At 38.2% G+C, this 23,095-nt stretch overlaps 1 protein-coding gene across 1 annotated transcript in view; it reads right to left on the minus strand.

The window, feature by feature from the left end:
* Positions 1-267: 267 nt before the first annotated feature.
* PON3 (paraoxonase 3) overlaps positions 268-23,095 on the minus strand; it is a 32,890-nt gene continuing 10,062 nt past the window's right edge. Inside the window, exons 3-9 of the mRNA XM_030857243.3 lie at positions 18,479-18,534; positions 14,158-14,323; positions 9,381-9,507; positions 4,375-4,575; positions 3,309-3,390; positions 2,936-3,064; positions 268-495 (exon numbers count right to left, since the gene is read on the minus strand). Of these exons, the coding sequence (XP_030713103.2) occupies positions 337-495; positions 2,936-3,064; positions 3,309-3,390; positions 4,375-4,575; positions 9,381-9,507; positions 14,158-14,323; positions 18,479-18,534 (920 nt within the window). The 3' untranslated portion in view covers positions 268-336. The remainder of the gene's footprint in view (positions 496-2,935; positions 3,065-3,308; positions 3,391-4,374; positions 4,576-9,380; positions 9,508-14,157; positions 14,324-18,478; positions 18,535-23,095) is intronic.

The raw sequence follows: 23,095 nt of genomic DNA on the forward strand, positions 1-23,095 counted from the left end.
GTTACCAAGGAGTCGTAGGTGAGCTGGACACCTCACTTACCACAGCTCACTCATCTTATTGTAGAAAGAATATTGGGGGTGGTAGATAAAAAGAATTAAAGAGGTTTAGTTTCTTGTTGGACTGTCACTATCTTGACTTGCAATTAGGTGGATATTACATAATCTCTCTGCTTCTTTACTTCTATCCATGAGAAAAGTCGGACACATTTTTATTGGTGTGTCCAATAAAAATTTATTATTTAGTTATTTTTATTGTCATTTACTTACAGTTCCAGTCATTATATAATTAAGGGTTTACTTTTACCAAATATGTAGACTTTTTGGAATATCTGGACTCTAGAGCACACAGTACAGAGCTTTGTGAAATACGGTGCCTATGAGAAGCTTCCCCTGGTACACAGAAGCCACAGAGCTGCCCTGAAGCACTGAGCCATTGTTGGCATACTCAGTGCTTATCCTGGGCTTCTCAGACAAAGCATTCTGGATGCGAAGTACCTGTCAAGAAAGATCATTCATTAGTAGACTATGAACAAACAGCCATCAGAGATATTTTCCTTCCCAAATACTCCAGGAGTAATATGTTTCTCAGAAATCAATAAGCTAAAATCCATACATCTTCAATCTTTTCTTTTTCTTCTTCTGATGAAAGTATCAGTGTCCTAACGATATCTAGTCAGTCAAGTGGACTAGTGATCTCACATTAGCCAAATTCCTCAGCAGATGGTTTACACAATTTTGATAGTTCAGACTTCTCTATAGAGAGAGGTAAGAACTGTGAATGCTCTTATCTAATCTTCAGTGAACAGTGTTGCTCCCTCTGTGGAAAGGTTCTTGCCTTTGACTGGGCATTCAGGATGAGGAGGGAAACATGGGACAAGAAAATGAAGGGACAGCCAGTTAGCCAGCCAACCCAACCCAGAACCAGTAGATGGTAGTTTTCACAGCTGGACCCCTCCCTCAAGGAAGCATAAAGAATGCTTACTTTGGAATTCAATCTGACATATCACTGCCTAGTACTGTTATTGATCCACAGGATTTACACAGTTTAGTTTGCTAATCAGTAAATACATAAGTGCTCAGGTTTCCAAATAGCCTGGATGAAGTTCACTCAAATAGGGCATGACGTGAATTAAATTAGGATTTAATTGAGGATTAGGATTTCATGAGTCATGAGTCTATATCAACATCTCTTATTAAAATAGAATTTAGGGTTTTTTGTTTTTGTTTTATCTTGAGAAAGATCCTACAACTTTATCTCAGGTTTGTTACATGGAAATACTCAAGCTGGAACTCATGTAGAAAACATTAGCCTCCACCAAAAATAAAGGGTGTCAGTAATTATGAAGAAAGAAGTCTTATCTAAAATAAACAAATGATTAAACTTGAAAATGGAGACAAGAAAAAGAGTCTAAACAATTTTCTTATCATTCTGTGGATCGTATTTTCATTCTCTTAAAGCAGATGTTGTTGGGCATTTGTAGAAAAGTTATGTGTATCACTTTGGGGGGCATATATCTGAGGCCAGGGTAGCTTAGGGTAACAATTCTTCAGGTTCTAGTCTCAGGCTGGACTTTTGTTTCTTTTTATATTTTTTGATGTTTTGGGGTGTTTTGTTTGTTTGTTTTTGGTTGTTGTTGGTTTTTGTCAAGAAAATGTTGACTAGGGAATTCTCTGGCAGTCCAGTGGTTAGGACTCCGGGCTTTCACTGGCGAGGGCACGGGTTCAATCCCTGGTCAGGGAACTAAGATCCCACAAGCCATGTGGCAGAGCCAAAAACAAAACAAAAAAAGTTGTGACTAATATGTTAATAAAAGAAACAAATCTTTTTAAAACAATTTTTTTAGACTAAAGAATAGTAATATTGGAAGCAGAATAACTGTATGTTCTACTTTACCCACTGGGCCAATTACCAGGGTGGGATTTGAGTCTCAATTTCCCAACTCCCCAAACCTAGATTCAAACATTCTCCTCTTTGTTCAAACTTTACCTTCTCAATGAGTCATAGCCTAGTCTCCATATTTAATAAGACCTGCCATCCCTCTGTTCACAGTAATCCTGATCCCTTTTACTGTTATGCTTTTTCTTCCCATAGAACTTACCACTTGCAAACTTACTATCTAATTTACTTATTTCTTATGCTTATTGTTCATTGTCTTTCTCCCTCCCTAACAGCAGGGATCTTTGTATGTTTTGTTTTCTGATTATTTTCTAAGCATTAGAATAAAGACTAGTACATTATAAGTGCTCAGTAAATTTTTGTGAAAAAATCTCTCCTAGTATGTGTGCCAAGAATTTATATCTGTATTTAAATTCACTAGAGATTTTTTTATTCTTAAGCTCAATGCTATAGAAATTGCAATGCTTTATTTCTAATGCCATATAAAATTCAATGGCATATGATATTATTTTAGAAGAGATTTAAAAGAACATCTATAAAATGAGACATTCTTCAACACTATCATATATAATAGAACCTGCGGGCAAAATCTAATTTTGTTATGAGACTACAGTCGTTTAAACCCTTTCATGGGAGCTTCCTGTTGGGCAGTATGAAAGATGTTTCCATATATTACTCTCCCTTTGCCTAACTTTAGGGCCTGCTCAGAGCCTACATCCTGATTGGAACTACGATATGGGAATCTGGGTCAATTTGAATAATCAAGCTCATATTTTCCCATGATTCCCAATAGCAAGTACAGCCTTTGCAAGGATGGGATATGCTGTTTAGCACTGATGTTAAACAGTCACCAGGTGACTTGAAGGGGTTAATGGGCTGTATCTCCCCATCCTGCCCCAAATCTTTACTCTTCCCATATGCAGAATTTGTTCAGTTCTGGAACATCACATATGACCTGCTAAATTCTCCCAAGTCACCTCAACAAATTGATTGTTCTTGCCGCTTTTCCCATGAGCGTAGAGAAGTATAAGAACTTACTTCTGACCCTGGAGGATCCTCAGTATTATACATCAGCAGCTTGATGGCATTAGGATGGCATCCTGCCAAAATATCTCCCGTGTCAGGATCAACAGTTAAGTTATCCACTAAGGTGTCCAACTGGATTACCTTCCAACAAAGAGGAAGTAGTGAAGACATTGTTTTGACTTTCTTCCCTACCTCCTTCCTCCCACCAGCTCCTTCTGGCTCCTGAAATTAGATTTTTGCTACTGAATTTTAGAAGTGCAAGCATAATCTCACCAACATTCTTCTAAAACAGTCTCGTTTCCTTCATTCAGGGAGCGCATTCCCAGGTCAAGCTTGGGAACTAATGTAATAGAACACGTTGTGTGGGAAGACAGGGTACTTTTACCTTAAGTTGAGTTAAATCCCAGTTGTCATGTTTTTTCATTACATGAATGTTCTCATCCAGTACATCAGCTACATAGATATACCTTTGAAGTAAGTAACATTTACATTTAAGCAAGTAGTAATGAGAGATGATACTAACTTTTATTTTGGAGAAGAAGCATACAAATTCACAATAGCTCAAAGTGCCACTACAGTGCCGTTCTAAACTACAGTAAAATATAATGGACTGGTATTTTTAATACTCTTGAAGTGCTTTAAGTAAGCGTTGAATACGAGATATGACCATAAGGTAATGGAATTGTGTTTCTAGCTGACATATAGGCTCAGTCTCATCAGTTATGAATCACACTTTATTCTTTACATTGAATGGAGGTAAGTGGACCTCTCATAAGTCCAATAGAGCCTATACTTCCAGAAACTCGTGCTTGAAAAGAAGTAGCAGATGATCATGAAACTCAGTCACAATTATTTTTAAAAAGAGGAAGAATACTTAGTGTAGTTTTCCACAGGGATCATCTCTATTTATTATGTCACCTTTACATTTAATATTCATGGTACTCTTCTTTTTAAATAACCTTCCATTTTAAAAACACTTTAAAAGAGTTTCTCATAAAATTTTATGCTGCATAAAATAATGTCTTCTCATAGAAAATTCTGTTGTAGTATAACAGTAAGTCTGAAACTTATACAATCCCAATGCCCAATCTAAGTTGGGTCTCCCTCTCCAATAAGAACTTTTGGGTAACTGAACTTAGCATAAGTGATTAAAGACCTTCTAGCTTCATAAGGGGCAGAGGTATCCTGCATTTATACTCTTTTCTAGTCACATAAGAGTCTGGAACAAGGACCTCATATCCTTGAGTCAAAATCCCTCATTTTGTTGGGGGACCCTAAAGTGCAAGAGGGCATGGTTGGCTTAAGATCACACATTTATTGTGAACCCTGGCCACGCTGGATCCCTCCACACATGTATTGACTACTTAAGCCTCAGGAAGTAAGCACTTCTTCAGGGAAGGAATCCATGAAAATGTCAAGGGTAAAGGGTTGGAATTTATAAAAGAGCTTACTTCTTGTCTGGTGAGATGGTGATCCCATTGGCAGAAATAAATCCTTTGGCCACCACTTTAACCTCTCTTGGACTGTAGAAAAGAATGTAAGTCCAGCGAAGATCCATGACCATCTCTAATAGTACCAAGAAGAAGTTGGTAAAATAGTGGTCTCTGGTGGCATAGAACTGTTCTGCTCCGAGAACCACAATGTCGTTCACACTAAAATGAAAAAGAAAAAAAAAAAAGAAAGAGACAGAGAGAGGAAAAGAAAAAAAACCATGGGCTATTTAAAATCACTAAATCTCAAAGACCAATAAATTCATCAGTTTGAAAAAGTATACATGAACTAGTATGGATTAAAGGATTCCACAGAAAGTACATGACTTTTCATTGCCCTGATGGATTTTCTTTTAGCCATTTGTTATTTTCTCACTCCTCCCTTCCACAGAAATCAGCAAAAACAGACAAGTATACAAATAAACCTCAAATCTATATCTGTTGACTTGCGACTGTTTTTGTTTTTGTTTTTTACAGGTGAAAGAGGGATTCTATAATTCCCAACACACTCTGAACCTGATAGAACAAATCTAGGTTTTTTTTTAATTATTATTATTTTTCTTTAAACAATTGCCAAGACTGGAATCAAAGATAAATAGAAGGCACAACAGTTTTGCTCTGGTTTTATGTTATTCAGATTTTTAAAATATTTTTGTTTTCTTTTTTTTACAAATACAAATTAAACATGAAAAAACTCTACTTCAAAAAAAAGTCTAACAGTTCAAGAAAAGCTTATCAGTTGCATTCTAGACATTTAAAACCTATCTCACAATTTAAATTTCAGTGGCAAAAACAGTAGGTTTTGGAACTGTTTGGTGATCGCGTATCCAAAGAAAAACTCCAGTAACACCTTTTATTCAGTTTTTAACCATACCAGAGAGAATCTAAATTGTCAATTTTTCCAACGGCAATTTTTCTGCACCAGAAGGTAGTCCTGACTCTCAAAGAAGAGACAATTTGGGTTTTTCCTGCCTTCAAAATGTTTATCAAATCCTGTAATTCTCCCAGGATTTTGAAACATGTAGAAAATAAGTAAGAAAGATTCTAATGAATGAAACATACCAAATGTCAGTAATAAGGAAGAAACATTCCTTTGGGGAAACTGTTAAAAAAAAATCCAGTCTGTATATGCAAGTAAAGCAGGGAAATGCAGTCTTTTTTTTCTTCTTTAAAAATCCATTTTTCCTAAAATATCATTCCACAAAATTGGAAGTGAAGGACTAAAATGGGGGGGGGGCGCTAAGGAGCACACACCATTAACACAAAAAGTAAAATTTTACAAACTTAAGCAGTTTATGATAGACTAGGATCAGATTCCAAGATACCAAAGGTTGGCTGAAGAAATTTACCGTTTTGTGGGAGCTAGGGTTTGTACTGCTGCCTGAAGATCGGTGAAGAGCAATTCACTGCCTTGGAGCACTGCCCCTTCCCACTGCAAATCCTGGTTTCTGCACCATGCCTCCGCAGGGTGGGCCTCTCATCCCACCACCCAGCCCACCTCGAGGGCCTCCAGGTCCCTGCAGGTGGTTATCTCGGCGGTCCCCTTCCTGGGCAGCTTGAGTCTTCTTTTCTTCCACATTCAGATGGACCTCACCTCTGAACATGATGGGCCTGTTGCTAAGCACCTTCTCAACACAACGAACCCAAAATTGGGTAATTTCCCACTGTTGTTAATATGCAGCTCCACCATATTCCCCTAATTTTGAAAAAAATCTTTAAGCTCTGATCTGTCCACCTCATGATCAGGTTGCCGATAAAGAGCTGGTCAGGCAGATCAGCTCAGTGCTTTGTGTCCTCCTAGAGGGGTGGGAGGGAGACGCAAGAGAGAGGAGATATGGGGATATACGTATATGTATAGCTGATTCACTTTGTTATAAAGCAGAAACTAACACACCATTGTAAAGCAATTATACTCCAATGAAGATGTTAAAAAAAAAAGAGTTAAAAAAAAAATGAAGTAATGTATGTAGCTTCCGAGATGGGAGACTTTAAGAGGCAGTACAAGATCCATCATGCTTCACTCACTCTTCCACAGTAACCAGCAACTTTTCTGATAAATGAGAGTGTGGTCCTCTCTTAAGGTTCTAAATGAGGACACCATAAAACTGACTCCCTGAATCACCTACATTGGATATGTAGCATGCGTATGAAAACAAGACAAAACTTTGTGGGTTTGAGCCATTAAAGATGCTAGGGTTTTTCTTTTCTATTATTGTAGCAAGACCCAGTTCATCCTGACCTTTATATTTTCTCTGCATAGGTGGGATTATGAGTGTTATTCTTTCTTATTTATGTTCTTCAATACCATTGAAATTTTTAAATGAACCAAGTCTCATTCTCACAACAATTAAAACAAAATCATTTCTATTTTGGAAAAGAAAAAAAGAGATGATGACTAGAAAAAAATGTAAAAAAAAAAAAAAGATTGAACCTGTGTGTGTGTGTGTGTGTGTGTGTGTGTGTGTGAAGCTTCTTTACTCAGCAACTTTGTAAAATACACAATATTGGCAATAAAGTTAATGTGTCACCCTTTCTAATGGCATTTATGATTTAAAAAAATTTTTATTTTATATTGGAGTATAGTTAACAATGATGTGTTAGTTACAGGTGTACAGCAAAGTGATTCAGTTATATCCATACAAGTTTACATTAAATTTAGGAAAGAAAAATTTGGATGAATCAGGAAATACTTTGAGGTTTTGTTGTACAATGACTCTCCCAATGTTATTGGGCTACTTGTCTTTTAGGTCTCAGCTTACGCAGTCCTTCTTCCAAAAAGTATTATCACCATAGCTTAAGTTAAATTCCCGCATAATTTGTTCCATAGCACTTTGTTCTACCCTTTGAAATGCTTGGGTATGTGTTTATCAGGGTACCTCCCAAGGTCCTCTTTAGATCCTCAAAGCCACGCCTGCCCTATTCCAGCTGGCACTATTTCAACCAGCTCTGCATAGGATCTGACAGACTTTCCACAGTGTACCCTTATAGCGCCTTACCTCATGTCTGTTATAGGCCTCTTACTCCCATTTCCAGGCTTCCGTGTCAAATTCAAAGCACAGGATATCACCAGACTTGCCTTGCACATGGGTAAAAAGGTATGTGCAGGAATTAACACCCCTTGAGGCAAACCTCTGACTACTGAGAGATGGGGGGCGGGGGTGGATAAACTCCTCTTCCTTTCTTATCTTGGCCAGATTGTCTTGAAATGAGGTTTATGTTGCTTACTGGAGGGCAATCCCATGGTTTCAAGCAGTCAGTTGCACTTAGCAGTAGCTGGCTTAACAATGCATTTGCTATAGACTCTCTCCCATATGAGTTTCCTGGTGCTGCTGTAACAAAGTACCACAAACTGGGTGGCTTAAGACAACACACATTTACTGTCTCATAGTTCTGGAGGCCAGAAGTCTGCAACCAAATTGTTGACAGAGCCATGCTCCCTCTGAAGGTTCTACCGGTGGATCCTTCCTTGCCTCTTCTAGCTTCTGGTAGCCTCAGGCATTCCTTGGCTTGTAGACACATCACTCCAATCTCACTTTCCATCTTCACACGCATTCTCCCTGTGTGTCCGTCTGTCTTCTTATAAGGGCATCAATCATATTGGATTAAGGGCGCACTCAGCTCTAATACAGCCTCATCTTAACTAATTACATCTGTAAGGATCCTATTTCCACATAAGGTCAGGTTCTGGGGTATCAGGGGTTAAAATGTCAACTTATCATTTTGAGGAGACACAATTCAACCCCTAACACTCCGCTTTCCCTGCCTCAGGCTGGTCTCTGACTTCTGCATCCTGGGCTGGCACTCCCTAACGAAGGAGCTGTGTCTTGAGTTTTCCCTCAGGCTGTGCTTTCTGAGGCACTCTTCCCACAAGGGGATGTTATAGCATTTGACCCTCACAATCACCAGGTAGGTAAGTCAGGCCTTTGAGGGAAACCCCATTTTGCTGAAGCACAGGTGAAGTGACTTGTTCACAGTTTCTCAGTCACCCAGCAGTGGCAGTCCTGGTCCCCACTGAGCCTCAGAACCCAGCACAGTGCATCATGGGAAAAGTCAACAACTTCAAGTTCTCTTACTTCTTCTGCCTCTCCTTTTGTTGCCCCTAAATTCTATGGGGAGAAATTCAAATGTGTTGTTGAAAAAGAGAGCAAAGGAGAGAAGATGAACTTCCTTCCTTTTCTTTCCTTACTCTTCTACCTCATGGAAAGATTAACCTCTACTGTTTTAGAACCAGTCTTTCAGCGTTGAATCCATTTTATAAAAGATTCTTCACTGTTCGTTACAGGCTTGAAACAGGCAACCTAGCCAGTAAAAAACTTACAATTTTTCTCAAAGCTGTTTGCCACAGTGATTAAGAGCCCAGCTTTGAATTCAGATGGGTCAAGGTTTACACCCTAGTTCTACCACTTACAAGTTATGTAATTTGGGTAAGTAACTTAACCCAAACTGCTCTAAGTCTCTGTTTACTCATGCCTATTACTAAAGGCAGTTGTGAGAGTGAAAGGAAATTAGGGATTTTGGCACAGTGCCTGGCACATAGTCAATGCTTAATAAAAGGCCTACAGGCCTTTTTTCAAATGTTACTTTAAAACTTTGATTGAACAAAGGAATGGTCCTTCTGGAGGCTGGTTATAACACCCAATGGGTATGGCTTTCAGAATACAACCTACCAGGACAACTAAAGGGTGTGGGTGTTTAAAGAGCCCAATAGCAGGTTCTGCGCTGTTGTGTTATGGAGGATGGAATTAGAGCAACTTTATAGGGTTAAAATGCTTTCAGAAAGTTGGAGAATATAAAGATATTTAATACCGAATACAGCAATTTCTAGTGAGGTGCTGGGCAGTGTCACCATAAGAACCTCTAGAAAGCTTTAGAAGAAAAAGCTTCAAAACAAAAGTTTAACAAAGGCTGTGAACTAAAGAAAACAAAGCACACAGCAGAGGCGCAAATGAAATACTTTAATTCCATACCTTTTGAGAAGTTCGTGTTTTATAGTTTTCAGGTGTACCAAAGAACGTTGTTGTTCCTCAAATTTAAATATCTCCACAGTGGACTCCATGTGGGGATGGTTCACAACATAAAGATAAACAATTTGGTCTAAAGTGGAAAAAAGACATAATTTCCAAGAAGTTTGCTTCTGTTGCAACTATTATTACACCTAGTGTAGAACTTGGTCATGTCCAAGGATTTTTCTTATACATCTTGCATTTGATCCTTGCAACCCATCTGATAGGTAAGTCAAACAAATGCCAGAATCCTCATTTTATTGAAGAAACTGACACTCAGAAGGTTAATAACTCGTCAGCAATTTCATCACCACCCAGTGGCAAAGCCAAGCCCACATGTTTCTGCAATGCTCCCTTCAGCCTCACCTGCACACACCCTCTCTAACAGGAAGATGCAGAACTACAGTGGTGTATAAACACGGATGCGGTTTCCCAAGGTGGCCCCTCAACAAGAGAAGTGGGTACAGCAAGCAAAGCTTTGCCGAGAATTCTTTTCTGTGAGAACTGCCTACATTGCAACACACGTTCAAGAAGTGTCAGGCCTGTGTAAATATTTTAAAATGAACATTTCCCAGGTAGAGAATGAACTCCTGACACAAGTCACCTACCTGAGGTTGCAGTAACGATATTTAGTTATTCACGAACCCAGTAGACGTGGAATGTAAATACGAATGTAGAAGAAAATAGATTAGCCAATTTTAGGTATAACCAACCTCAGGAATGTTCACCTATCTGTTCTCATACTGGAATGTGAACTGCTGTGAACAGGATTGGGGGCAGTACTCTAGCTTCTCAGAGTACTGTTTTCTGACTTATCAAGAGTTCTAAGTCAGATGCACTCTGGAGTTTGAAAGAGCCTGGGCCCATGCTCCCATTCAGGATTTGATCTGCGTTCATCTCCCCAGTTCCTTTCTTGATGGGGTTTCCAATCATGCAGCGGGGCAAGCCAGAGCCCTGAGATGTGGGGCTTATACTCAGGGCCCCTGAACCACATGGGCACCTTTACCTGAATTAAGGAAAAGTGCTCCCTCGCAGATGAATCTTTCTTTTGGTCTGACCCAACTCTGTTCCAGGGCATGGCAACTCTGTTCCAGGGACTTGGCAAGCAGAACCTGAGTAGCATTTAGCCCTCACATGGCCCTTCGACAAGACATTCTTGCTGGACACAGCATGAAAAATACATTGCTGCCCTGGCTTTACCCCCCTTCTTAAGGCCTCTTTTCATATAAGAGATGCTTGGTGAGAAGACTTTTGTTTTCTGTCTTCTCATTCATGCCAATTTATGTGTAATGTTTTGGCCTTATGAATTAAATACATAATTAAGGGAGGTCACTAACAAATAAAATAAGTTGTCAATCATAACATACTTAACTTCTGAAAGCCTGATTATATGCCTGAGGATTAATCTGTAAACTGGTCCCATCTTAAAAAAAAAAAGAAAAAACAAACCAAAACCAACTCTCACCTCCCCTTCCCCACCCCCCTTACAAAAAACACAAAAAACCCAACTCTAACACTATCCCATGGAATAAAATAGCTCCAGCCTAATCTGATCACTCATGACACCTTCTCCAATGAAGCATCATATGTCTAGTCGGGTGTCAGGCAAAAAAGTGATGACTCTCAAATTATTTAAATAGAGCCAGGAGCCCAAATTTCACCTGAATTAAGGACATAGGATTAGAAGTAAGACCATCTGGGTTCTACTTCTGGCATTGCCATTTACTAATGACAGAAGTGAAGTCACACTTTACTGCATGTCTCTAAACTCCATTTCTCCATCTATAAAACTATCAGTATCTGCGCCCTGCCTGACTCATAGGGTTCATTCATTTATTCATTTAACACATGTTCACAGAGCACCTAACATGCTGCAGACACTGTTCTAGACTCTGGGAATCCAGCAATGAACAAGTCACGTATGCTTTTATGATGGTTACATTCTAGAGAAGAAAACAAGAAGGAAATAATTAGTAAATAAAAGAATATGGGAGTGGGGAGATACGCCTTCTTCATACAGTTGCACCCACTTGAAAAGTGACAGTTAAGCTTGGATCTAGAGATGAGAAGGAGCCCACTATAGAGCAATAGTGGGAGAGGGAAAGAATGTTGTTATCTTTTAACATTAATAAAAAGCATTAATTACCATTTTGATGAGTGCTAAAAGAGGAAGTTCATTGAGAAGAAATATAGCAAGGTTCACAGCCTGAAATAAGATGATGGGAAGGCTTCCCTGAGAAGGTGACATTTAAGCTGAGACCTGAATGATGAAAAAGAATAAGCCAGAAATAAATGGAAAGACATTCCAGGCAGAGGGAATTACAGATGCAAAGTCCCTGAGGCATGCAGCATTCTGCAGGACTAAAGGAAATCCAGTGTGACTAGTCCAGAGAGTCAGGGAGACAGTGGTGTCCACTGAGGCTGGAGAGAGCATCCAGATGCCAGAATATGTAGGTGTAGCACCTAGGAAACCATTCTGGAGATTTGGGGTTTATCTTCAGAGTGACAGGAACAATATGGTGAATTTTCAGAAGGGAGTGACATGATCAGATTTGTATAAAAAATAATGCTTGCTTATAAAAATGGCTTGAGTTGGCACAAGAGGGAAAGTGCAATCAGGGACCACTGCAGAATCTAGGATAGACATGTTGGGGACTTGGACTGGGATGGTGCAGTGAGGATGGGGAGAGGTCAGCAGCTTGGAGAGATATTTGAGGGTTAAATTGGACAGAACTTTGTAACTAGCTGACTGAATGCGACAGGGAGAGGGGAAGAGTCAAGGTTGGGCCCAGGGTTTTATTTTGAGGAATAAAATATATATAAAGTGCTTTATAAACTGTAAAGCAATATAAAATTGTTAGGTACAATTATCTTTTAAAGAAGGGCTTGCTAGGCAAGTAAACATCATATATTAGATTTCAGGGGAATATTTAACCTACTTAGTAAAATAGTATTTCAAGCATTTTAAAAGGTACCCATTTGTTTAAAAATGAACAAGTCTGTTGGTGCAGAGGAAAGAATGAAACATTGATCGGTGGGATAAGTGGATTGAGATAATTATTAGTCATTTTTTATTCATTTAAATCACTCTAGCAAATTTAACTTCACAATTAACAATGCCTTGTAACTTCAGTATGTATTTGGAAGAATTAAAACACCATTTATTTAAAAATTTTGATTTGCAACATTTCCATTTGTCCTTCCCTTCACGTATTAATAGTTACTACTAGTGAGGCTTCATTCTTATCTTCTACATGATCTGTGGACCCACAAATATCTAAAAATTAAGTTAGTCTGGAATTATAAACTATAAAGTAAAAACTAATATTGGAAATTATTGTTTTAAAGCATATACAGTGTATTCATAACTATGCTTTGTTTTCTACAATAGCTTTTTTGAGATATAATTCACTTGCCATTAAACTCACACTTTCAAAATGTATAGTTTAGTGGTTTTTAGTGTACTCACAGAGTTGTGCAACCATAACCACTATCTAGTTCCAGAATATTTTCATCACCCTAAAAAGAAACCCCATATCCATTGGCTGTCACTCCCCATTCCCCACCCCCCCCCAAGTCCCTGCCAACCACTAATCTACTTTTTGTCTCTATAAATTTGCCTATTCTGCACATTTAATATAAATGGAATCATACAATATGTGGCATTTAGTCATTGAATTCTTTCACTTAGGATAATGTTTACAAGGTTCATCCATGTTGTAGCATTCATCAATACTTCATTTCTTTTTATCGCCGAATAATATTCCATTGTATAACATACCACCTTTTGGTTATGCATTCAGCATTTCATGGGAATTTGGATTATTTTCACCTTTTGAGTATTAGGAGTAATGTTGCTATGAATATATGTGTGTAAGTTTTTGTATAGACCTATGTTTTCAGTTCTCTTAGGTATGTGCCAAGGAGTAGAGTTTCTGCATCATATGGTAGATCTACCTTTAACATTTTGGGGAACTGTCAAACTGCATTCAAAAATGACTGCACTCAATCCCACCAGCAAAGTGTGAGGATGCCAGTTTCCCTACATCCTTGCCAATGTTTGTTACTGTCTGTCATTTTAAATAATTATCACCCTATGGGTGTGAAGTGGTATCTCATCATGGTTTTGATTTGCATTTCCCTAATGACTAAGGATACTGAGTATCTTTTCATGTGTTTATTGGCCATTTGTGTATCTCTTTGGAAAGATATACTGAGATCCTTTGTCCATTTTTTGACTGGGTATTTGTCTTTTTGTTGTTGAGATGTAAAAATTATATATTCTGGATATAAGCCTCATCAGATATCTGATTTGCACATCTTTTTCTCTTATGCTTTAGGTTGTTTTTTCACTTCCTTGATGGTGTCTTTTGAAGTTTTTAATTTTAACAATGTCTAATTCATCCATTGTTTCCTTTTATGTTGCTTTATAAATGTCACGAGATTATTTTCAAAGGGCCTTTAGTTTATATGTTAGATTTCTGAGAACAATATCCCAACTGGTTTTGATGGTCAGATGAGAAGAAAAGGGAGTAGGAGAAAGAGGGTGTGACCACAGTCTAGTCTCCCCCTCTTTAACATGATGTTAAAAAATGTTTTGATACATATTTATTATCTTATAAATATACATCTTCATGGTAAAATAGCATCTTCCCTCCTTTCACATACATGTTGAAGAGTTGAGGATGAGTGGTTTGTATTTCCCTCATTTTCCCCTTATTCTTAAGCATTCAAGCTTTACCTTTGTCGATGAAAGTACTGATCCCATGTGGATTAAATGATGCTTTGTCAAAACCATCACTGATGTTTAGTGCCTGGACCCTTGGGTTTTGCTCATTTAAATCCATCAAGAAGATTTGTCCTGGCTCATCTGATGCAAAGTTTGGCATGCCTGGATATTTTAATCCCTTTAAAATATGGAGAATAAGTATGCAAATATACACATATCAAAGCAACGTTTTCACATGGAAGCGAAAATCTCAAGGCCTAACAAAAATGTTCAAAGCTCTAAATTTCTTTTAGATTTCTGGGATTTTTTACACTGTCAGGTATTGCCATTATCTGATCTGAGGAATTACCAATGTCATCTAAGCCACTGCAAATGGGAATATGGGAAGAACCTATGTTCAATTTTTAATATATAGAGAAGGAATGAGACCCAAAAGCATAATGCAAGAGACTAAGCTGTATTACTTTGTTTGAGTCCCTTGATCTGCCTGTACTACAGGTTTCTCATTTATAAAATGTGGAAATTAAAATATTTAATTGAGAAGGTTCTTTCTAGTCCTATTCTATATATGATGAACGCTCCTCAAAGCAGAGAGAGGGATGTATGGGTCTATTGCACTGCTCCCATCCTACATCCATTATATTACGTCATGACAAAGAGAATAATCAGCCAAGAATTAACAGAGGGTAACCAGTTTCATACAGTTCACTATTTCTGACCTATTTTGTTCCTACAGATATGTCCAAAGATTTGGATGTGAATCCTTTTCTCCAAATATTGTAAAAAGTTCATTCCAGTAACTTGAACAGTGGCTCTTTCTCCTGGAAGAACCAGGTGTTTATCAACCAATAATAGGCATCCTGAATGTATTGGGCCTTTGCTGCATCCCAGGTCATTGTGTCAAAACTTGGGGTTGGTTTATTCTATATCAATTACAAAACTCAGCCCACTTCCTCCCTGTATCCTTCCCCCATCACTCTGATGTATATCAACATCAACAATATTGTATCTATCTTTCCTTGTACCCTCATTTCCACTTATAATCAGTTTAAATTCTTTCCTTCTCTCTCTCTCTCCCTCCTTCTTCCTTCTTCCTACTCTACTTTCTCCTTTGCTCTCCCTCTCCCCTTCCTTTCTTACACACACACACACACACACACACACACACACACACACACTCTTACTTACAATTATACTATTCTTGGCCCTTCCACTGTCCCTCCCTTCCCTGCCCCCAACCCCTGGGGTAGTCAATCTTCAGTTTCAAACAACCCCACCTATATCTTCAAGCTTTTCTTAGAACAGTTCTTCTATGCTTAAATCTTATGGGAAATCTAGCTTTCCCCAGACAATACTGGCCACTGAAGCCCATCAGTGGAAGGTCTATTCCCTCTATCATTCCCTCTCCTTAAGTCACCACACCTAGAGGAGAGATCGGCATGTCCCTAGCCACAAACTTCTGCTTCCAGAGCTCGAATCTGCCATCGTCAGTCAAGAGCCCATCTCCTAAGGAAGACTCACTTTTTGCTTACTGCTTCCTTATCAAATTCTTTGCCAAGTCCCTTTGCCCTGTTCTAGCTCTTATACTGTATAGGGCTAGTCTAAATTCTTTTCCTGCCCTTTCCTCCTCTGTCCTCATCCATCCCTCTTTCCTTCTCATTCTACACTCTTCCCTTGTAGCTCTTATTTATAAGGTTACAGGTATTTCTTCTATACCAGTGATTTTCAAATATGCACATTTCCCTGGAACCCCTCTTTGGAGCCCTAGCTTGCATCCCAACTTCTTCCTAAGGGCAGCTCAAAATCAAATGGTCAAAACCAGAATCATCTCTCCTAGAATCCTTGATCTCATTTGTATCTATTCTCCTCTGTTAAGGGAATCACTGCTGTCCCCAACATCAGGCCAGAAAATTGAGTCTCCAAGTCTACCCTTCCCTCCATAGTCAATTTGTCACCAAGTCCAGTAACACTGGGGGAAAAAAGTCAGAGACATCTAATTCTTCCCTTTTTCACCTAAGGAAAATTAAGCCCAGAGAAGTGAATTGCCTAAATCACTCAGATCATTAGTTGTACAGCCTCTTTCTGCCACACCGTAAAGAAAGGTTTGACAGTAGAGAATATTGCTCAGGAAGGCAGCTCAAGGTGGAACACCACAGCAAGTACTGTGGGAGCTTGGGGGAATGTGAAGGCACTGACAGCTAGTAGAAGGACTGGGTGGTCTGGAAATGGAAATGATTTGATTGGGGAATAAGGATAGGGCATGGCAAACAAACTTGGCCTACATTAAGCATCATGATGAATGAAACTCTTCTAAGAAATGGCTTCACACTTGCCTTGTTTTCTGTTTAAGGCAGTTGGGTAAGAATCTGTGGCAAGTGATTGCAAGCAATTCTTTTGATACCATTCACTACTGAAAATGGTGAAAATCACCTGGATGTGCAGACATCTTATTTCCACCAACAGACTACAGGTACATGTGGACAGGCATGGAACTCCTCCACTGCCCTCATTCACCAGTACCTACATTCAGTAAGTAGTCAAGCACCTGTGTATGCCAGGTAGTATGTTAGGTGCTAGTGTTGCAATGTACATTCCAAAGTCCTGGTCTCAAAAGGATTGAAATCCAGGGAGGCAGCACCAAGCAAGTGTATCAGATATGGTGTGGCATCTAAGACCCTAACCACAGGGAACATGTAGGACCATCAAAGAGCCTCCTTGCCCAGAAAGAGAGTGTTAGGGATTTTCCTGAGGAATTAAAGTGCCACCACGATGAGCCCTCATAGAGAACTAGGAGTTAGTCAATAACATTGAAGAAGGGAGTAATCTTGCAGGCAAAGAGCATGCCAAGTTCCAAGGTAAGGAAGCAATAGCCTGCTTGGCACCTCTAAATACACTAAAGATATCTATCGCACAGAATTACTCTCTAAATCAGCATCTTCCAAACGTGTTCTAGGATGGCAAGAAAGGGCAGTAGGAGGTAACCAAGAACAAGGACTTCAATTTATTGCAGTACAGAAAGATTAAAAATAAGCAAAGAACATTATCCTTATCCTATAAGAATGAGTTGTTTGTTATTTTGCAAAAAGAGCTAACATTTCTCATGGAATTATTTGTGATGAAAATCTCTACTTTCTGAATAGCAAGAATTTAGTACACTTAGTTCTAGTGAAAATAGAAAAGAAACATATAGTAGGAACTACAAATATTATTTCCTAATAGCAAAGAAATCTCCTAGCTGTAAAGTAATTATTTTTAAAGGTCTATTTGGCATAACATTGAAAATCTAAATTGACAATAGGTAATTTAAGTCAACAAAGAAAAAGCTTTTCTAGACAGCTTTGTTTTATTTTTGGTTTTGGAGGAAAACTGAAGAAATAAAATCCCTCCCACCCACCCTCCCACCCTCACATGTACCACCAGCAGCAGCAATTTAAAATCCAAATGAGAGCCTGACTATACTTAAGAATTTAGAAATTGGGGCCATTAAGGAATATTATATTATATTATATGCCCTGTTTCTGGCCAAAAAGATATAAATTTAAAAATTTTATGTTATTTGGTAGTATTTTATCGGCCAAAATGGAATATTAGAGCATGCAATTCCAGCAATCAGAATTCACATTGGAAATGTAGTCAATCTACTTTTTTCAAAATCCTAGGTCCCGTTCCAAATGCAACTGATTTAATAAGTACATGATAATTTTCAACATCTTCACAACATATACATTTTAATTTATTGAAATTCAGCCCTTCACATAGCTTCCTCATCATCCCAAACCTGTGAAGGTTGTATTGAGAATAAAATGCAGGTTTTTCCCTACTCCTCTTTGAAAGAGCTTCTCTTTGAAAGGCAAGGTATCCAAGATGGAAAATGCTCAGGATTTTGAATTGAGTAACATGGTTAACGTTCAATCCACAAACATTTACTGAGCTCCAAACATAGGAAGGCATGATGAGAGGAATACTAATTAGTGAGAAGATGATTTCCAGAAGCTGAGGCCCAGCAAATAGGGTGATGATGAGGATGAACAACAGCTGAGCAAATCTGGTGCCTAGTCTAGGAATCTAATGGAATTCAATACACATTTATTGAGACACTACTGGGTATATAACTGCCCACAGGGAGCTGCCCACCAAGGGTTAGGCAAGCCTGGCATTTCCGTGGTATCTTAATTAGCCTTCTGGAATCCCATTTTGGCTTTTTTAGTTGACTAGTTTACCCGTGGGCAGGATGAATATGTAGGGATCTATCTGGCAGCTGTAGTCGGCAACATTAATGTACTGTCCATGCAGCTATTGACATGAGCATCTGAGGGACATGGAAAATACTCACACTGGAGATAAAAGCCAGCCCCCTAGGAAGTATGTCGATATCTTCAGAGCCATTTTCTGCAAAAGAAGCAGAGGATCAGAAAGATGCATGTACAAAGGCTTAAAAAGTAAATCTCACACATAGTCAAGACTTTGAACTTCTTCTGGAAACTACCTTAACTTTTTTAACTATTTACTTGGGAAACTATATTAACTTTCAGGACGGCCACAGGCATGATACACTCCACTAAAACCTGAGCCAGACTCTTGAAATACTAAATTCTTTTTTGTTTAGAAGTCCATTTTCAGGAGAAAAAAAGCAAATAACTATAAAATAAATTCATATCCTAGATTTATTCTTTAAATAAAAACTCTCAGGGTATGTCCTAAGAGATTCAGCTTTATTCCCCACAGAATACTTATCTACAGACCAAGTGATAACATTTGGAAAGTCCTCACTGCGAAGCTCTCTTAAAGGCCTGAAAAATCTATCCTTCTCCTATCATACTGGGAAATTACTGAGTAACTGTCCTCTGTTATAAAACCAATAGATCTTAGGGTGAACTATTGGAAATAATTGAATTTGAAAGATTTTAGTCAGATCTTTTTCTCACTGAGAGCTGGTCATGAGCATTTTTCTATGGAAAGAGGCATACAATAAGTAAGATATGACTAAGAACAGGATGAAAAAGGGGCTCTCGTAGCTTCTAGTAGAGAGATAGACCCACATATAATGTGAACCCAAGCAGGCAGCATTGAGTGTGAAATGAAGGCAATGGTTATTGAGTGTGGTAAACTGTAATTTACAAATATGGTAGAAACAGGATGTATCAAAGCCACATGCTCTTTTTTTTAATTTGAATTTTATTTTATTTATTTTTATACAGCAGGTTCTTATTAGATATCTATTTTATACATATTAGTGTATATATGTCAATCCCAATCTCCCAATTCATCCCACCACCACCACCCCCCCACCCCACTTTACCCCTGTGGTGTCCAAATGTTTGTTCTCTACATCTGTGTCTCTATTTCTGCCTTGCAAACCTGTTCATCTGTACCATTTTTCTAGATTCCACATATACACAATAATATACGATATATGACTTACTTCACTCTGTATGACAGTCTCTAGGTCCATCCACGTCTCTACAAATGACCCAATTTCATTCCTTTTTATGGCTGAGTAATATTCCTTTGTACATATGTACCATATCTTCTTTATCCATTCGTCTGTCGATGGGCGTTTAGGTTGCTTCCATGACCTGGCTACTGTAAACAGTGCTGCAATGAACATTGGGGTGCATGTGTCTTTTTGAATTATGGTTTTCTTTGGGTATATGCCCAATAGTGGGATTGCTGGGTCATAAGGTAATTCTATTTTTAGTTTTTTAAGGAACCTCCATACTGTTCTCCATAGTGGCTGTATCAATTTACATTCTCACTAATAGTGCAAGAGGGTTCCCTTTTCTCCACACCCTCTCCAGCATTTGTTGTTTGTAGATTTTCTGATGATGCCCATTCTAACCAGTGTGAGGTGATACCTCATCGTAGTTTTGATTTGCATTTCTCTAATAATTAGTGATGTTGAGTAGCTTTTCATGTGCCTCTTGGCCATCTGTATGTCTTCTTTGGAGAAATGTCTATTTAGGTCTTCTGCCCATTTTTAGATTGGGTTGCTTGTTTTTTTAATATTGAGTTGCATGAGCTGTTTATATATTTTGGAGAGTAATCCTTTGTCCATTGAATCGTTTGCAAATATTTTCTCCCATTCTGAGGGTTGTTTTTCCGTCTTGTTTATAGTTTCCTTTGCTGTGCAAAAGCTTTTATGTTTCATTAGGTCCCATTTGTTTGTTTTTGTTTTTATTTCCATTACTCTAGGAAGTGGGTCAAAAAAGATCTTGCTGTGATTTATGTCAAAGAGTGTTCTTCCTATGTTTTCCTCTAAGAGTTTTATAGTGTCTGGTCTTATATTTAGGTCTTTAATCCATTTTGAGTTTATTTTTGTGTATGGTGTTAGGTAGTGTTCTAATTTCATTCTTTTACATGTAGCTGTCCAGTTTTCCCAGCACTGCTTATTGAAGAGACTGTCTTTTCTCCATTGTATAACCTTGCCTCCTTTGTCATAGATTAGTTGACCATAGGTGTGTGGGTTTATCTCTGGGCTTCTATCCTGTTCCATTGATCTATATTTCTATTTTTGTGCCAGTACCGTATTGTCTTGATTACTTTAGCTTTGTAGTATAGTCTGAAGTCAGGGAGTCTGATTCCTCCAGCTCCATTTTTTTCCCTCAAGATTGCTTTGGCTATTAGGGGTCTTTTGTTTGTTGATACAAATTTTAAGATTTTTTGTTCTAATTCTGTAAAAATGCCATTGGTAATTTGATAGGGATTGCATTGAATCTGTAGATTGCTTTGGGTAGTATAGTCATTTTCACAATGTTGATTCTTCCAATCCAAGAACATGGTATATCTCTCCATCTGTTTGTGTCATCTTTTCCAATTTGTATTCCTTTTATTTCTTTTTCTTCTCTGCTTGCTGTGGCTAGGACTTCCAAAACTATGTTGAATAATAGTGGTGAGAGTGGACATTCTTGTCTTGTTCCTGATCTTAGAGGAAATGCTTTCAGTTTTTCACCATTGAGAATGATGTTTGCTGTGGGTTTGTCATATATGGCCTTGATTATGTTAAGGTAGGTTCCCTCTATGCTCACTTTCTGGAGAGCTTTTTTATCATAAATCGGTGTTGAATTTTTTCAAAAGCTTTTTCTGCATCTATTGAGATGATCATATGGTTTTTATTCTTTAATTTGTTAATATGGTGTGTCACACTGGTTGATTTGAGTATATTGAAGAATCCTTGCATCCCTGGGATAAATCCCACTTAATCATGGTGTATGATCATTTTAATGTGTTGTTTGATTCTGTTTGCTAGTATTTTGTTGAGGATTTTTGCATCTATATTCATCAGTGATATTGGTCTGTAATTTTCTTTTTTTGTAGTATCTTTGTCTGATTTTGGTATCAGGGTGATGGTGGCCTCATACAATGAGTTTGGGAGTGTTTCTGCCTCTGCAATTTTCTGGAAGATTTTGAGAAAGATGGGTGTTAGCTATTCTCTAAATGTCTGACAGAATTCACCTGTGAAGCCATCTGGTCCTGGAGTTTTGTTTGTTGGAAGACTTTTTTTTTTTTTTGTGGTACGTGGGTCTCTCACTGTTATGGCCTCTCCCGTTGCGGAGCACAGGCTCCGGACACTCAGGCTCAGCAGCCATGGCTCAGGGGCCCAGCCACTCCGTGGCATGTGGGATCTTCCTGGACCGGGGCACGAACCTGTGTCCCCTGCATCGGCAGGCGGACTGTCAACCACTGCGCCACCAGGGAAGCCCTGTTGGAAGATTTTTAATCACAGTTTCAATTTCACTACTTGTGACTGGTGTGTTCATATTTTCTATTTCTTCCTGGTTCAGTCTTGGAAGGTTATACCTTCTTAAGAATTTGTCCATTTCTTCCAGGTTGTCCATTTTATTGGCATAGTGTTGCTTGTAGTAGTCTCTTATGATGCTTTGTATTTCTGCGGTGTCTGTTGTAACTTCTCCTTTTTAATTTCTAATTTTATTGATTTGAGTCCTCTCCCTCTTTTTCTTGATGAGTCTGGCTAAAGGTTTATCAATTTTGTTTATCTTCTCAGAGAACCAGCTTTTAGTTTTATTGATCTTTGCTATTGTTTTGTTTGTTTCTATTTCATTTATTTCTGCTCTGATATTTATGATTTCTTTCCTTCTACTATTTGGGTTTTGCTTGTTCTTTCTCTAGTTCCTTTAGGTGTAAGTTTAGATTGTTTATTTGAGATTTTTCTTGTTTCTTGAGGTAGGATTGTATTGCTATAAACTTCCCTCTTAGAACTGATTTTGCTGCATCCCATGGGGTTTGGATTGTTGTGTTTTCATTGTCATTTGTCTGTAGGTATTTTTTGATTTCTTCTTTGATTTCTTCAGTGATCTCTTGGTTATTTAGTAATGTAGTGTTTAACCTCCATGTGTTTGTGTTTTTTACATTTTTTTCCCCTGTAATTGATTTCTAATCTTTCAAGCATTGTGGTTGGAAAAGATGCTTGATATGGTTTACATTTTCTTAAATTTACCGACTCTTGATTTGTGACCCAAGATGTGATCTATCCTGGAGAATGTTCCATGTGCACTTGAGAAGAAAGTGTAATCTGCTGTTTTCAGATGGAATGTCCTATAAATATCAATTAAATCTATCTGGTGTATTGTGTCATTTAAAGCTTGTGTTTCCTTAATTTTGTGTCTGTATGATCTGTCCATTAGTGTAACTGAGGTGTTAAAAGTCCCCCACTATTATTGTGTTACTGTCGATTTCCTCTTTTATAGCTGTTAGCATTTGCCTTATGTATTGTGGTGCTCCTATGTTGGGTGCATAAATATTTACAATTGTTATATTGTCTTCTTGGATTGATCCCTTGATCATTATGTAGTGCCCTTCTTTGTCTCCTGTAATAGTCTTTATTTTAAAGTCTATTTTTTCTGATACGAGAATTGCTACTCCAGCTTTCTTTTGGTTTCCATTTGCATGGAATATCTTTTTCCATCCCCTCACTTTCAGTCTGTATGTGTCC

The sequence above is a fragment of the Globicephala melas genome, chromosome 9, assembly GCF_963455315.2.
Source record: "Globicephala melas chromosome 9, mGloMel1.2, whole genome shotgun sequence".
Classification (NCBI taxonomy): domain Eukaryota; kingdom Metazoa; phylum Chordata; class Mammalia; order Artiodactyla; family Delphinidae; genus Globicephala; species Globicephala melas.